The sequence below is a fragment of the Mobula birostris genome, chromosome 2 (assembly GCF_030028105.1).
Source record: "Mobula birostris isolate sMobBir1 chromosome 2, sMobBir1.hap1, whole genome shotgun sequence".
In the NCBI taxonomy this organism is placed as follows: domain Eukaryota; kingdom Metazoa; phylum Chordata; class Chondrichthyes; order Myliobatiformes; family Myliobatidae; genus Mobula; species Mobula birostris.
In genome coordinates, this window is record NC_092371.1 from 190,371,056 (window position 1) to 190,388,305 (window position 17,250).

At 39.5% G+C, this 17,250-nt stretch overlaps 1 protein-coding gene across 1 annotated transcript in view; it reads right to left on the reverse strand.

The window, feature by feature from the left end:
- Positions 1 to 17,250, reverse strand: part of nol10 (nucleolar protein 10) — a 123,918-nt gene that overhangs the window by 22,179 nt on the left and 84,489 nt on the right. The window contains exons 13-17 of the mRNA XM_072251227.1: positions 8,513 to 8,565; positions 7,690 to 7,816; positions 5,659 to 5,738; positions 5,311 to 5,409; positions 4,740 to 4,823 (exon numbers count right to left, since the gene is read on the reverse strand). Coding sequence (XP_072107328.1) covers positions 4,740 to 4,823; positions 5,311 to 5,409; positions 5,659 to 5,738; positions 7,690 to 7,816; positions 8,513 to 8,565 — 443 coding nt within the window. The remainder of the gene's footprint in view (positions 1 to 4,739; positions 4,824 to 5,310; positions 5,410 to 5,658; positions 5,739 to 7,689; positions 7,817 to 8,512; positions 8,566 to 17,250) is intronic.

Consider the following 17,250-nt stretch of genomic DNA (forward strand, 5'->3'; position numbering starts at 1 on the left):
ACAATGGAAAATAGAACAGTTGCGTCAAAAGGGCATGGTTATGATACTCATGGGAGATTTTAAACTTGCAGGTCGATTAGGATAATCAGGTTGGTAATGGATCTCAATAGAGTTGGTATGTTAAATGCCTATTAGGTGGCTTTTTAGAGCAGTTTGTCGTTCAGCCTACTGGGGGATCAGCTATACTGGATTGGGTGTTGTGCAATGAACTGAAAGTGATCAGGGAGCTTAAAATAAAAATCCCTTAAGAGGCAGTGATCACAATATGATTGAGTTCAACTTGAAATTAGACAGGGAGAAAGTAAAGTCTGACATAGCAGTATTTCAGTGGAGTAAAGGAAATTACAAAGCAAATTGGAAAGAGATGCTGGCAACAATGGCGTGAGTCTCTGGGAAAAATGAGGAAGGTGCAGGATAGATGTATTCCAAAAATGAAGAAACACTCAATGGCCAAATAGTACAATCTTGGCTGATAAGGGAAGTCAAAATTAATATAAAAGCAAAAGAGAGGGCATACAACAAAGCAAAAATTAGCAGGATAAAGGATTGGGAAGCTTTTAAAAAACTACAGAAAGCAAATAAAAGAATCATTAGGTAGAAAAAAATGAAAAATGAAAGCAAGCTAGCAAACAATATCAAGGAAGACAGTAAAAGTTTTTTCAAGTACGTAAAAAAAAGAGCTATGACAGTGGATATAGGACCGCTGGAAAATGAGGCTGGGGGAATAATAACCGGGGCCAAGGAAATGGCAGATGAACTACATTGAGTATTTTGCATCTGTCTTCGACATGGAAGACACTAGCAGTGTGCCAAACATCCCGGGTTCTGAAAGAGGTAGAGGTCAAGACTGTGGAGGCATTAGTAATGATCCTTCAAAAATCACTGGACTCTGCCATGATGCCAGAGGATTGGAAAATTGCAAATGTCACTCCACTCTTTAAGAAAGGAGGAAGGCAGCAGAAAGGAAATTATAGACCAGTTAGCCTGACTTCAGTGGTTGGGAAGATGTTGGAGTCAATTGTTAAGGATGAGACTATGGAATACTTGGTGACACAGGACAAGATAGGACAAAGTCAGCATAGTTTCCTTAAGATGAACCTGTTGGCATTCAAATAGGATAGATGAAGGAAATGCAGTGGATGTTCTATATTTGGATTTTCAGAAGGCCTTTGACAAGGTGCCACACATTGGGCTGCTTACCAAGTTAAGAGCCCATGGTATTACAGGAAAGTTACTGGCATGGTTAGAGCATCAGCTGATTGCTAGTGCCAGTGACTAGTGGTGTTCCACAGGGGTCGGTGTTGGGACCACTTCTTTTTATGCTGTACATCAATGATTTAAATGATGGAATAGGTGGCTTTGTTGCCAACTTCGCAGATACTGTGAAGATTAGTGGAGGGGCAGGTCGTGTTGAGGAAACATGAAGGCTGCAGAAGGACTTGGACAGATTAGGAGAATGGGCAAGAAAGTGGCAAATGAAATCCAATGTTGGAAAATGCATGGTCATGCACTTTGATAGAAGAAATAAATGTGCAGAGTATTTTCTAAACAGAGAATAAAAAACAAAACTCCTTATGAAGAACACTCGAAGGGTTCACTTGCAAGTAGAGTCGGTGGTGAGGAAGGCAAATGCAATGTTAGCATTCATTTCAAGAGGTCTAGAATACAAGAGCAGGGATGTGATGCTGAGGCTTTATAAGTCACTGGTGAGGCCTCACCTGGAGTATTCTGAACAGTTTTGGGATTCTCATCTAAGATGGGCTGGCATTAGAGCGGGTCCAGACGAGGTCCACAAGGATGATTCCGGGAATGAAAGGGTTATCATACAATGAATTTTTGATGGCTCTATCTCTGTACTTGCTGGAACTTAGAAGGATTTGGGGGTGGGTGGGGGATCTCATTTAAATCTTTTGAATGTTGAAACGCCTAGACAGAGTTGATGTGGAAAGGATGTTTCCCATGGTGGGGGAGTGTAGGACAAGAGGGCACAGCCTCAGGATAGAGGGGCATCCATTTAAAACAGATGTGGAGAAATTCTTTTAGCCAGAGGGTGGTAAATTTGTCAGTTTTTTTTTAACCACAGGCAGCTGTAGAGGCCAGATTGTTGGGTGTATTTGAGATGGAGATTGATAGGTTCTTGATTGGAAACGGCATCAAAGGTTACAAAGAGAAGGCTGGAGAGTGTGGCTGAGGAGGGTATAAAAGAATCAGTCATAATTGAATGATGGAGCAGACTTGATGGGCCAAATGCCCTAATTCTGCCCCTGTGTCTTATGGTCTAAAGAAGTCTCTGCCTGGCAACACATCGCCTGCAATGTTAGAGGACCACTGCTGTAACACCATCAAGAATGCCTACCACTTTATCCATCACCTACACAGGCCAGGGAGCATCTTTGGAAAACAGTGAACAGTCGACGTTTTGGGCTATGACCCTTCATCAGGACTGGATAAAAAGACGAGAAGTCAGACTAAGAATGTGTGTGGGGGGGTGGGGGGGGGAGTGGAGAAAGTACAAGGTGGTAGGTGATAGGTGAAACTGGGAGGGGGAGGAAGGATGAAGTTAAGAGCTAGGAAGTTTATTAGTGAAAGAGATACAGGACTGGAGGAAGGGGGAATCTGATAAGAGACGGTAAAAGACAATGAAAGAAAGGGCAGGGGGAGGAGTACCAGTGGGGAAGTGATGGGCAGGAAAGGAGATAAGGTCAGAGAGGGAAACAGAAATGGGAAATTGATGACCAGCTAACTTATTTTGTTGTGACATCAATTACGAGTGAAACTTTAGTAATCTCATGTGGGGTGATAAGTTTTTGAAACGGGGCATTGTAAGACTTCAAAAACTTGCACAAAATGCTGGAGGAACTGAGCGGGTCAGGCAGCATCTCTGGAAGAGACCCTATCCCTAAACGTATCTTTACCTCACCACCCCCGCTGCCCTGTTTTCTGTAGGAATCGCTCCCTCTGAGATTTCCTTGTCCATTTGTCCCTCCCCACTAATCTCCCTATAGGCTCTTATCCATGCAACCAGCCTAAGTGCCCACACATCTCCTCACAGGGCCCCAAACAGTCCTTCCACGTGAGGCAACATTTCACCTGTGAATCTGCTGGGGTCATTTGCTTTTGTGCTCTATTGTGTCATGTGCTTCTGATGTTAGCATCCTCTACATTGGTGAGATCCGTTGTAAATTTGGGGACTGCTTCGTAGAGCATATCTGCACCATCCACCACCACCACAAGTGGGACCTCCTGGTGGCCAAACATTTTAATTCCCATTCTGTTATGTCAATCCATGGCCTTCCCTTGGGCCAAGCTGAGGTCACCCTCAGGGTGGAGGAGCAACACTTTATACTCTATCTGGGTACCTTCTGACCTGATGGCATGAATATAAATTTCTCCTTCTGGTGAAGAAAAATACCTCCCCTCTATTTTCCACTCTGACCTTTTACTTTTTCTCATCTGCCTATTACTTCTCCCTGGGAGGTCCTCCCCTCTGTCAGATTCTTTCTTCTCCCAGCCTTTGACCTTTCCCACCTACCTGGTTTCACCTATTTCCTTCCAGCTAGCCTCTTTCCCCTTCCCCGACCTTTGAATTCAAGCATCTTGCCTCCTCCCTCTCAGTTATGAAGAAGGGTGTCGGCCCAAAACATCGACTGTTTACTCTTCCATAGATACTGCCTGACCTGCTGTGTTCCTCCAGCATTTTGTGTGTTGCTTTGGATTTCCAGCATCTGCAGACTTCCTCATGTTTGTTAAAAACTCCCACACTGTTGATATCACTTTCATCAAAAGGAAATCATGGAAATAAGAACATTGTTAAAAAAAAGAGATTAATATGGCTGCAAATAATGCTCAGAATTTGGGAATTAAGTGGAAAGCAATGGTGCTTGCAACTTACTCAAAAAAGAACTTCTATAAAGCAAACTCTGAAAAGAACAACTTGTTATCAATACCCATCAGGTACCAGTTCATAGAAATCCACTTGCATCTAACAGCTGTAACATTAGCAAACTGTGTGGCCACAAAAAAGATCTGCTACTGCATAAAGATGCAAAATGTCTAACTTTTTGAAAATATTGTACAGATTGCTGCGTAGACATTGGACCACTACCTTTTAACTTTTCTATAACTATCAGGTTCTTGAACCAACCTGCACAAACCTAACTCCACCTCAGCAATGGAACACGACAGACCACCTCTTGCACTACCATGAACTTTTCTTTGATTTGCGCTAAGGTCTTGCTTTGGTATCCAGTCTTTTTTATCCCCCTCTCTCTTCAATGTTTTGTACAATTCATATTCTACTTAATTTATAAACTTGACAAATATGATTCATAAATGGCAGGCTGAAATTTTGAAAGTAAGCTTTCCTCACCTCCTGAAATGTTTGTGTGAGAGAACCATGATACACAAAGTTAATTTTTTCAGGTCATGCATTTTGCCAAGCAATAAAGATAACTATTCAAAACTGACCAAGATCTCATGCAACAAAGGCAAGATCATTAGGGCAGTTTACATTGGGAAGCTTGTGATAAGTTTACATATTTTCAAATTTTTTTTAACCAGTACAGTACTACAGTCTGCAAATAACAGATTTAGATCAAGTGAAAGCATAAAAAAAATACTTGGACCACTCAACAAAATCCATAGAAAATTGAACTCATTGCTACAGACAAAGACATCCTTTTCTACTAGTATTTAACATTCGGCAGATCGGTCAACAATTAATAGTTAACAACTGTTACCTTTCCCTTCTTTTTACTTTGTTCCTGTTCTTTTTCTTCTTCCATAAGCTTCATTGCCAGCTCTTTATTTACTTTTGGCAATTGCTGTATATTGGAATATTAAAAATGAAATTAACATTTATACAAAATGCATACATAGACTAAAAATTATAAAGGATCTCTCTGTGTGGATAGTTATTAAACACTTGCTATTACTGTATGCAACTGTTAGGGAAAACTCAAAGCATCAATACTGAATACGCCTCCAGATTTAGTTAATCTGAATTACAGTGCAGTGTTACAAAGATTTCATTCTTCAACTGCATTCCTCAGATTCAAACAGACTGATTTTAAAAAAAGCTACATCCAACAAATCATTTTAAAATATAAATTAATACTAAATTATTCAATGTGAATTGAAACCAGAGAACATTTTTCAGTATGAAACATTTGAATTTTTATTATTAAAAATTTATAATTCATTTAAAAATGTTTTCTAGTGTAATAACAGATCCTACTCATAGTATCTCGATACTTGGCTTCAAAGCAAAAATCAATACTGTATCATTTACACTGAACAGCGGCTTCATACCTTAACTTGGACTCTTTGAGCACGAGTTTCCTCTATTTTCTGTCTGATCTTATCTTTTCGATATTCCTCATAAGCAAATGGATTTGTCATAGCTTTCACCTTTTAAATTATACAATTCAAGTATTAGCAACCTTTTATGGTAAATTGTATGAAAGATTATATTCCAATAGACCATTTCAAACTAGGATTTAATTGAAATAAATGTAAAATAAGTTTATAACCTAGTCATTTTCATGCACTACTTGCTTGTTATATTTAACACTAAAAGATACAGCAGGGATGGTTCACTGTAAAACAGGATTTAGGGACCCAACCCTGAATGCAATTATATAGGCAATATTTGGATACCTTATGATATAGTCGAATGTCCATGAAGAATCCGTGCATGTATGCCCGTAGCAATGGAGTGCCAATAAGGTGAGCAAGACCTATAGTTCAAAAAAATGTACACGGCACAAAACACAACTTTTTAAAAAAAAAAGTACTGCTGTAAAAAAACATTTACTTTTGCACAATTTTTATATTATCACTCTCCCAAAACTGTTGCAGTTCATTAAACTGACTTTTTAAATGAAGGGAGATCCAGTAAGCATCTACAAAATGCGCTTGTAAAATCTGTAACATTCTTTTAGTTCTCTTTCAAACCCCCACCACCATCACAACACCAGAAATTGTACTCTATAACACAATATGACAGATTTAGTATCTGAAATTAGGAAGTAATATTTTCTTGTGACATGGAATACTAAGAGTCCGACATGATATTGCTGATGCTAGAACTTTGAGCAAAACCTGAGATAATGGGAGAACACAGCAGTTCAGGCAGTATCTGCAAAAGGCAATGGATAGATGAAGATTCTGGACAGAGAGTGAAGGAGAAATTACTTCTAGTAGAAGGAAATATATTCCCTTGATGACTCTCCTCTCTCTTATCTTCAGTCCACTTGTTTTGGCATAATCAGTCAATGCCAAGTCCATTTAGATCAACAATTTTGCTCAAATGCCATTTAACACCAAGCTCCTTTACTAACATCCCCACACCATTAACATAAAACCAATAATTATATTGCTTTCAAGATATTCACATGGCCACACTTTCCCTATGTGCCTCACAGTCTGCACCATCTATCCGTTCCCTATCAACCAAAAAAAAAAAACCCGAATTATATATGCTGGCCAGCAAAAGGCTAAAAGGACAACTGAGGTTAAATTATGGTACCTGTCCTAAGAACTGTCTGTCAGTCAATTTCTTTGCAATCAAATATCTATTTTCTATAGTAAACTGGGCGTATTGCTCCACACACACGTCACTCCTTCATTTCATCGAAACAAAGACATTAATTACCCATAATTAAGCTAATAGAAAATATATTGTATCCAGTCAAAAAATGAGTAAAATATTTTTCAAGCTTATAATAATAAAATGCTTCAAAACTGTATACCAGGATCTGCATAAAGTTGGATTTCTGCAAGTGAGGCCATTGGTAACCAAGTGCCCTATTCAAATTCATCAGTATCAGTCACTGGTCTCCCAGTACATTTTGTTGATGTCCTCACCACTGTCCTTTCTTTAAGTTCCTCCATTGCATTTTATAATTCCAACTTTAGCACTATAGCTCTTGCCTCTTTATAGGCTTTGTAGATTCCTGTTTTCTTCCATTTCTGGAAAAGACTTCAACCATCTTTTCATCAAGTTTTTCTTTAATCATCCTACTAAGACTTAGGACATTTCAAATCTTCCCTAATACTCTCCCCATTCCCAACCCCTGATGTCCTCCCAGTGATATATTTTCTATGCCAAAAGCATAGAAAGTATGAGATACTGTTGAGATACAAGTAGCACACTACACATTTAAACACCAAACTGCTGAATATGCAAGGATTCTTTTCTGCAACTATTTCCAAACATTATTATATTCAAATCATCTTCCAGAGGATGGCCTTGAATCAGCACCAAAAGGCAGCCATCATGAACTTCATGACTATAATATACAACTAAAAATTAAATGGATAAAATACTACACCAGGGCCATCATCCAAGCAGAAGGAAAATGACAAATATGTTAACATCGCTGAACAGATATTCTGTAATTAGCTTATTTGAAAGATTTTATTTTCTCCATCTGATAACTTGTGCATGCACCATGAAATGGCTAGAAGTAGGATAAGATACATTTTAAACACAATAAACATCAAGATTATTGAGTTCAATAACACTGAAGATAGAAGTCTGGATTACGTGTGAAATGCTGTCTGGGCTATCCAAAGGTCTGCTCTGACATTACAAAATACGAGCTTTATGAAGCTATACTTGATACAATCAACTTCATAAAAGAGTTACATGGTCAAATGTACAAATAAATGAGTAACACAACTTACCCAGGTTTTCTAAATCCTTCTTGGTGACAAATTTATAATCATCATACACTGTAGATTCTGGGTTTTCTTCTAACTCCTCTGTTAGGTTATCCAGGAATGAACACCAACGGGGTGCAGGCCCCAATGCCTATGTTCCAATTGAAAAATAATGTTAAAATCATAAACAGCCAAAATTAATACTCATTTTTTATCTTCAGCATTAAAATTAGCATAAAACAATAAATTGATTTATATAGTATAAGCTTTATTCTGCTCATGCTCAACAATTCCCATTTTTTAAAGCTAGACAAATACATAAACTCCAGTCCTGGCGTAGCTGTAATTTGAAGGCAGTTTTATTATTCACCAATATGTTACAGTACACAAGCCAAGTAAAAAAGACAGTACTTCTCAGTGTTATCACAAAAGATAGATTCAACCGGTGATCAAAATTCCCTCGACTTCCAACAAAATGCTTCTGATAGTGACTAAATGAAATATACACACGATATAAAATGGCTGACCTGAAGGCAAAAGCCTAACAATGCGATAAGTAATCAACAACAGCTGTGGATTTACAACTAAGCAGTGAGAGCTGGACATTAGAAAATAACAAACCACATCAGGTAGAACATATCAAGCTTAAAAGATTCAATTAAATGACTTTTCTGCCTTCATGTTTCAGGAGTGAAATGAGGTAGGCAAATTGCAAGACATGTATGATGAGGAGGGTGAGGGGATATGAACAAATCCAGAAAAGTAACAGCTTATCACCCAAATTGTTCCTGCTTCCCTCCTCTACCTAGCGTGCATTAAAAGAAAACACTGGAAAAATTGTACTTACTGGAACATAAAACGTATTTATCTTAGGTGATTCATTGGCGAGAAAAAACATTCCTGCAGAGATAAAATATTCAAATTTATTGAATTCAGAGAAATACTGTAGATTGGCTCAATAAAACATGGAAAATGCTTTCATAAATGTTTGTTGGATCTCTTTTTGGGAGGGAGAACAGCCAGAGGTCGTGGTACATATTGGTGCCAATGACATAGGTAGGAAAAGGGAAGAGGTCCTGAAAACAGACTACAGGGAGTTAGGAAGGAAGTTGAGAAACAGGACTGCAAAGGTAGCGATCTCCGGATTACTGCCTCTGCCACGTGACAGTGAGTATAGGAATAGTACAGGAGGATAAATGTGTGGCTGAGGGATTGGAGTGGGGGCAGGGATTCAGATTTCTGGATCATTGGGACCTCTATTGGGGCAGGTGTGACCTGTACAAAAAGGACGGGTTGCACTTGAATCCCAGGGGAACCAATATCCTGGTGGGGAGGTTTGCTAAGGCTACTGGGGAGAGTTTAAACTAGAATTGTTGGGGGGTGGGGTGGGAACTGAACCGAAGAGACTGGGGAAGAGGCGATTGGCTCACAAATAGAGAAAGCTTGGAGACAGTGCATGAGGGAGGATAGGCAGGTGATAGAGAAGGGACACGCTCAGACTGACGGTTTGAGATATATCTATTTTAATGCAAGGAGTATTGTGAACAAAGCGGATGAGCTTAGAGCGTGGATCAGTACTTGAAACTATGATGTGGTGGCCATTACAGAGACTTGGATGACTCAGGGACAGGAATGGTTACTTCAAGTGCCAGGATTTAGATGCTTCAGAAAGGACAGGGAGGGAGGCAAAAGAGGTGGGGGCATGGCACTGCTGATCAGAGATGTGTCACGGCAGAAAAGGTGGACGTCATGGAGGGATTGTCTATGGAGTCTTTGTGGGTGGAGGTTAGGAACAGGAAGGGGTCAATAACTTTACTGGGTGTTTTCTTATAGGCCGCCCAATAGTAACAGGGATATCGAGGAGCAGATAGGGAACAGATCCTGGAAAGCTGTAATAATAACAGAGTTGTCATGATGGGAGATTTTAATTTCCCAAATATCGATTGGTATCTTCCTAGTGCAAGGGGTTTAGAAGGGGTGGAGTTTGTTCGGTGTGTTCAGGAAGGTTTCTTGACACAATATGTAGATAAGTCTACAAGGGGAGAGACTGTACTTGACTTCGTATTGGGAAATGAACCTGGTCAGGTGTCAGATCTCTCAGTGGGACAGCATTTTGAAGACAGTGATCATAATTCTATCTCATTTATAATAGCATTGGAGAGAGATAGGAACAGACAAGTTAGAAAAGCATTTAATTGGACTAAGAGGAATTATGAGGCTATCAGGCAGGAACTTGGAAGCTTAAATTGGGTACAGATGTTCTCAGGGAAAGGTATGGAAGAAATGTGGCAAATGTTCAGGGGATATTTGTGTGGAGTTCTGCATAGGTACGTTCCAATGAGACAGGGAAGTTAAAGTAGGGTACAGGAACCGTGGTGTACAAAGGCTGTAGTAAATCTAGTCAAGAAGAAAAGCTTTCGAAAGGTTGAGAGAGCTGGGTAATGTTAGAGATCTAGAAGATTATAAGGCTAACAGGAAGGAGCTTAAGAAGGAAATTAGGAGAGCCAGAAGGGGCCATGAGAAGGCCTTGGCAGACAGGATTAATGAAAACCCCAAGGCATTCTACAAGTATGTAAAGAGCAAGAGGATAAGACGTGAAAGAATGGGACCTATCAAGTGTGACAGTGGGTAAGTGTGCATGGAACCGTAGGAAATAGCAGAGGTACTTAATGAATAGTTTATTTCAGTATTCACTATGGAAAAGGATCTTGGTGATTGTAGTGATGACTTGCAGTGGGCTGAAGAGCTTTAGCATGTAGATATTAAGAAAGAGGATGTGCTGGAGCTTTTGGAAAGCATTAAGTTGGATAAGTCGCCGGGACTGGATGAGATGTAACCCAGGCTACTGTGGGAGGTGAGGGAGGAGATTGCTGAGCCTCTGGCAATGATCTTTGCATCATCAATGGGGATGGGAGAGGTTCTGGAGGATTGCGGATGTTGCTCCCTTATTCAAGGGAGAGAGTAGAGATAGCTCAGGAAATTATAGACCAGTGATTGGTAAGTTGATGGAGAAGACCCTGAGAGGCAAGATTTATTTGCAGAGGTATAATATGATTAGGAATAGTCAGCGTGGCTTTGTCAAGGGCAGGGCGTGCCTTACAAGCCTGATTAAATTTTATGAGAATGTGACTAAACACATTGATGAAGGAAGAGCAGTAGATGTAGTATATATGGATTTCAGCAAGGCATTTGATAAGGTACCACATGCAAGGCTTATTGAGAAAGTAAGGAGACATGGGATCCAAGGGGACACTGCTTTGTGTATCCAGAACTGGCTTGCCCACAGAAGGCAAAGAGTGGTTGTAGACGGGTCATATTCTGTATGGAGGTCGGTGACCAGTGGTGTGCATCAGGGATCTGTTCTGGGACCCTTACTCTTCATGATTTTTATAAATAACCTGGATGAGGAAGTGGAGGGATGGGTTAGTAAGTTTGTTGATGACACAAATATTGGAGGTGTTGTGGATAGTGTGGAGGGCTGTCAGAGGTTAAAGCGGGACATTGACAGCATGCAAAACTGGGCTGAGAAGTGGCAGATGGAGTTCAACCCAGATGTCTGAAGTGGTTCATTTGGTAAGTCAAATATGATGGCAGAATATACAGGTGTCCCCCGCTTTTCAAACGTTCGCTTTACGAAACCTCACTGTTACCCAAGACCTACATTAGTTCCCCGTTTTCCCTAACAGAAAGTGTTTTCACTGTTACGAAAAAAGGCAGCGCACGAAAAAAAAGCTCCCTCCACCCTGGATTCAGAACGGCATTCTCCCCAGCATTGTTTAAACACGTGCCTGTGAGCAGCCGTTAGCAAGATGAGTTCTAAGGTATCAGAAAAGCCTAAAAGAGCTCGTGAGGGTGTTACACTTAGCGTTAAAGTAGACATAATTAAGCGTTTCGATCGTGGTGAACGAGGTAAGGACAAAGTGAGTTTGACTTGTGGAAGTTGACGAAGATGATGTTGAAGAGGTTTTGGCATCCCATGACCAAGAACTGATAGACGAAGAGCTGATGCAATTGGAAGAGGGAAGGATAAACAATCAAAACCGAATGTAGTAGTGAACGGACTGAAAGTGAAGTTGTCCAGGAACTGAACGTGAAGCAACTACGTGAAATTTTCGCTGCAATGATAAAGTACAACTTTAATTTTGAAAGGGTACGTCGGTTTAGGGCATATTTGCAGAATGGTTTGAGTCCTTACAAAGAACTGTATGATAGAAAAATGCGCGAGGCTAAGCAGTCAAGCAAGCCTTCCACATAAGCCACAGCAGACGACCAACCTCGACCTTCGACATTGAGGCAGGCAGACCTGGAAGAAGATGACCTGTCTGCCCTGATGGAAACAGACAACACCCCAGTGTCCCACCACCCCAACCCCCGGGCCGCAGACAGATACCGATTCGCGGAGAATGCAGCCGTAGCCGGGGCGCACCCAGTACATCTTTAAGAAAAAAGCCGAAATAAACAAGCTAATTAATTAGGTGCTGCCCGGCACGTAAATGTCGGCCCAGATCAGAGGCGATTGCTGATTGCGTCGCCTCTGATATTTAGAGGTATTTATAAAGCTTTGAAATTTGCATCACCTGGCCTTGCCTAACAATGATTGTGAACAAGCCATAGCCCTAACAAGCTAATTAAGGTCTGAGACCTTGGTAAAAGTTATCTGAAAGCTCAAATCTCTTGGGGTGCCCAAACTTTTGCATGGTGCTCCTTTCCTTTTTCTCACTCTAAAATTGTACAAGGCAAAAATAATACACTAATCTTGCTTAAAATGTTGAAAAGAATGTTTCATCTTTAACTTTATGACTCTTGGAGATCAGTTCATCTTCTACTCACTTAACTATTCACAGTAACAGAAATTTTGACCGGGGTGCCCAAACGTTTGAATGCCACTGTAAAAAAAAAAAAAGTTACCTGAAACTGCCTAGCGGGGTGGGGGGGGGGGGGGTCATCACTTCCCCAACTATAGGTTGACTCATTTTAGAGCCTAATGGCCGAGGGTAAGAATGACCTCCTAAAGCGCTTTTTGGAGCGGCACAGTTGTCTTAGTCGATTACTAGAAGTGCACCTCTGTTCAGTCAAGGTGGCACGCAGAGCATGAAAAACATTGTCTAGAATTGCCAGGATTTTCTGTAGGGTCTTTTGTCCTACCACAGCCTCCATTTTGAGGTTGCCTTAGCAGACAAGGTGAAGGCAAATCCCAAGGGAATTTACAAAGATGTTACGAATGAAAGGATTGCAAGGGACAAAATTGGTCCTTTGGAATGGTAATCCATGCATGGAGCCAAAAGAGATGGAAGAGATCTTAAATGATTTTTTTTTTTTGCATTTATTTACTCAGGAAATGGACACAGAGTCTATAGAAGTGAGGCAAAATTACACCAACTTCATGGACCCTACACAGATTACAGAAGAAGCTGTCTTGAGGCAAATTTGGGTGGTTGAATCCCCAGGGCCTGACAAGGTGTTCCCTCGGACCCTGCGGAGGGCAAGTACAGAAATTGCCAGGGCCCTAGCATGGACATCTAAATCTTCCTTAGCGACAGGCGAGGTACCAGAGAATTAGAGGATAGCAAATGTTATTCCGCTGTTTAAGAAGGCTCTAAATATAAAACAAGAAATTAAGGGCCAGCGAGCCTTACATCAGTTGTGAGAGTTATAGGGAGGTATTCTATGAGACTAGATATATGAGTATTGGATAGACGTGGACTGTTAAGGAGAGTTAGCATGGCTTTGTGCATGGTAGGTCAAGTCTAATCAATCTTAAGAGTTTTTTTAGTAAGTTACCAAGAAAGTGGATGAAGGCAAGGCAGTTGATGTTGTCTACATGGCATTTGATAAGGTCCCACATGGGAGCTTGGTCAAAAACGTACAGTCGATTGGCATTCAAGATGTGGTAGAAAATTGGATTAGACATTGGCTTTATGAAAGAAGTCAGAGTGGTAGTAGATAGCTGCCTCTCTTACTGGATACCTGTGACTAGTGGAGTGCTGGAATGATCAGTGCTGGGTCTGTTGTTGTTTGTCATCCACATCAATGATTTGAATGATAATGTGGTTAACTGGATCAGACTTGCAGATGACACCAAGATTGTGGAGTGAATTTGACATGATGGCTTGCAGTTGAATCTGGACCAGTTGGAAAAATGAGACAGAAAAATTGCAGATGGAATTTAATGCAGACAAGTGTGAAGAGTTGCACATCAGTTGGACCAACCAGAGTAGGTCTTACACAGTGAACAGTTGGGCACTGAGGAGTGCTGTGGAGCAAAGAGATCTGGGAATACAGGTTTGTAATTCATTGAAAGTAGCATCACAAATAGATAGGGTCCTCAAGAAAGCTACAAGACATTGGTGAGGCTTACTTTGGAGTATTGTGTCCAATTTTGGTGACCCACCCGCAGGGAAGATGTAAATAAGGTTTAAAAAAAAAAGACAAAATTTACAAGGATATTGCCAGGTCTGGAGGACCCAAGTTATATGGAATGATTGAATAGATTGGGACTTTAATCCTTAGAACGTAGAAGATTGACAGCTGATTTCAGATGTATGGAAAATTATGAGGGATATAGATAGGGTAAATGCAAGCCAGGCTTTTTCCACTAAAATTAGGTGGGACAACAACTAAGGATCAAGGGTTAAGAGTGACAGGTGAAAAATTTAAGGGGAACATGAGGGTTATGAGAGTGTGGAACGAGTTGCTAGCACAAGTGGTGCATGCAAGCTCGATTTCAATGCTTAAGAGATGTTTGGATATGTACATGGACGGTATGGATATGGAGGGCTATGGTCCCAGTGTAAGTCAATGGTCGTAAGTAGTTTAAATGGCTCGGCACAGACCAGACAGGCTGAAGGTCCTGTTTCTGTGCTGTACTTTTATACAATTCTATGACTATCAAGTGTAATATACTTGCAACATTAATAAAATGAACTGCCTGGCTCAACTTTCATCAACACTAAGAACCAATTGAACCTATCCCCCAGTATGTATTTCCATAGAAGGCATTCCTTTGTTCATTATTAACTACTTTCCCAAATTCTGGCCTCATGTTCCTGCCCATTTAAAATAGTGCAAACGAACCTGCGTGATTTATACCAATTATTGATCATAGTACAATTCAGATGATGTAATAAATAGGTGTTCTTGTTGTCTTAGGATATAGAGTTGCTCCAAATTTAACATTGTAAGCAGGATAAATGCTTAGAGCAGAAATTGCAAGCTAAAACTAACTTCTATCAGACGTAAAGCTTGAGAGCCAGCTACCAATGAAGAAAAAAAAAATTGTCAAACTGGGATTTTTCTCATAGGCTTTTGGAGTTTCCACATCATTCAGTGATGTGTCACTTTTTTAAAACAATGGACAGCATATCTACATGAATGTGGAATTTTTGTATTATACAGCTGATGACTTTCTAATACAATTACTGAATAAAATATAAACAGGTCATCTTTTGTTTATACGCTCATTAAGTTAGGTCAGCACTGAATGATTTGTAGAAAACGCTTATTTAGTGAATCAGGAAAATGTATAATAATAATAAATATATTTATAGATTATATTTTTTAAAATAAATGGTCAGTTCCTGATCAGGTACTAGTATATAAGATACTAGTTTGACAAGTTGTCTTTATGGTCCAAATTATGTTCCCAAAAGCAGCAAATATCTGCAGTCTTAAAGATACTGTGGCAAATCAGTCAGCCCTTCAAAGGAACAAATGTGAAAAAATACAAGATTCAACAGTTACCAGCCATCAAAATATTCAAGTGACAAGCATAAACATTATATTAGGCAAAGCATCCAGATCATGCTCTCTTCTAGCTGCTGGCCATCAGGAAGGTGGTACAAGAGCCTCAGGACTCTCACCACCAGGTTCAGGAACAGTTATTACCCCCTCAACCATCAGGGTCTTTAACCAGAGGGGATATCTTTATTCACCCTATCATTGAACTGTTCCCACAATCTATGGGCTCACTTTCAAGGACTCTTCATCTCATGTTCTCAATATTTATTGCTTGTTTATTTATTTATCTATCTGTGCATGTATTTATTTATTTATTTGCAGAGTTTGTTCTCTTTTGCATACTGCTTGTCTGCTCTTGCCATTCATTGATTTTATTACGGTAACTGGAGTTATGGAGTATGTCCCACAAATAAATGTATCTCAGGGTTATATATGGTGATATACATGTACTTTGATAATAAATTTACTCTGAGCTTTTTGACTGAACAGTTGTTAAAGCACTGCAGAGAATCTGTTTCTATGAACAGAAGACAATTAAGACACTAAAGAGTGAATGAATTTCAGGAATGAGACAAGATTACTTTAGATGCCACTTTAAGATAATAATCTGGGCCAAGACACACAGACACACCTTTGAAAAGATAAGTGAACAAATTAGTTTACGCAAGACGACGCAGGTAATATTGACTTTACACATATTATAACTGGTCACAAGGAGCTTTAATTCTGAGATAAATATATTATTCACACATTATGTTAGTTGTGTTTATGTACTTCAAAATGTCAGTAGTATCTTGTTTCATGAAGTAGTTTTGAAAGACAATGTGGAAATGACAATCAATGAGGATATTTGCATTGTATCCATTGCCTAGTGTTGATATACCATTTAATACATATGTAAATTGTTTGCTACAAGCTGTCAAAGCAAATGATAAATCTATGAAAGAAAAAAAAGTGATATTTTACATGACCTATATGAAATAAAGTACTTTTTTTGTTTTGAAGTCAGTTTATCAGTAGTTTATTCATTCAGGACACTGCCGATCTCCCTTATAAAACTTCATGTTTTGCATCAGCAGCCTAAAAATTTGTTAATGGCATCATGTGCCAAGGATAAGAGAATGTAAAAAAAAATCTTAATTTGAAAACCTGTCGGTTTGCCTCAAAATTCAAAAAGCCTGCTTTATAGCACAAGGCTTTGAAAAGTTGGTTAGAATAAAACCCTCAAACTCTTCGGTGTCTGACTGCCAATGTTCAATATTCAACTGAGGTTAAAGAATTAAGAGCATTTTCACCCTGCATTTTACTGACCCATCTCCAATGTTTGTTTGCCTTTCATAGAAACGTGTTTTAGATAAAACAAAAGAAAATGGGTAAGGATTGAAACTCACACACCTAGCAATTATTTAATTTATAAACAGGCAGTTCATGCAGATAATTTAATGACTGAATTATGCTTTTATTGGCATAATTCCAAAATATTTTCTATTCCATTACTTTCCCTCTGTGGAAGGTGCAACAATCATTGCCACATTTTGTAGACTATGAAATACTTCGCAAGATCCCTTTTACAATAGGGATAACAGAAAACTCTGTGCATGACTCATACTATGAGAGTTCACCTCAGGAGAGTATCAGAAATTATGGCATGCTTACTCTTTGACAAACATTATCAAACCTCCCTTTTTTAGACAGAGTAGTTAGTGGAAGAAAACAAGGCTCTTTGTATCTCAAATACTAATTTTTTTATGCTCCAGGAAATTTGTTCAATGAAGGCTGCATGAATGACTAAGAATTGCAAGGATTGAAGTGTTTTTTGCTCTTGGCACTATTCTGGGAGTGTTGGCC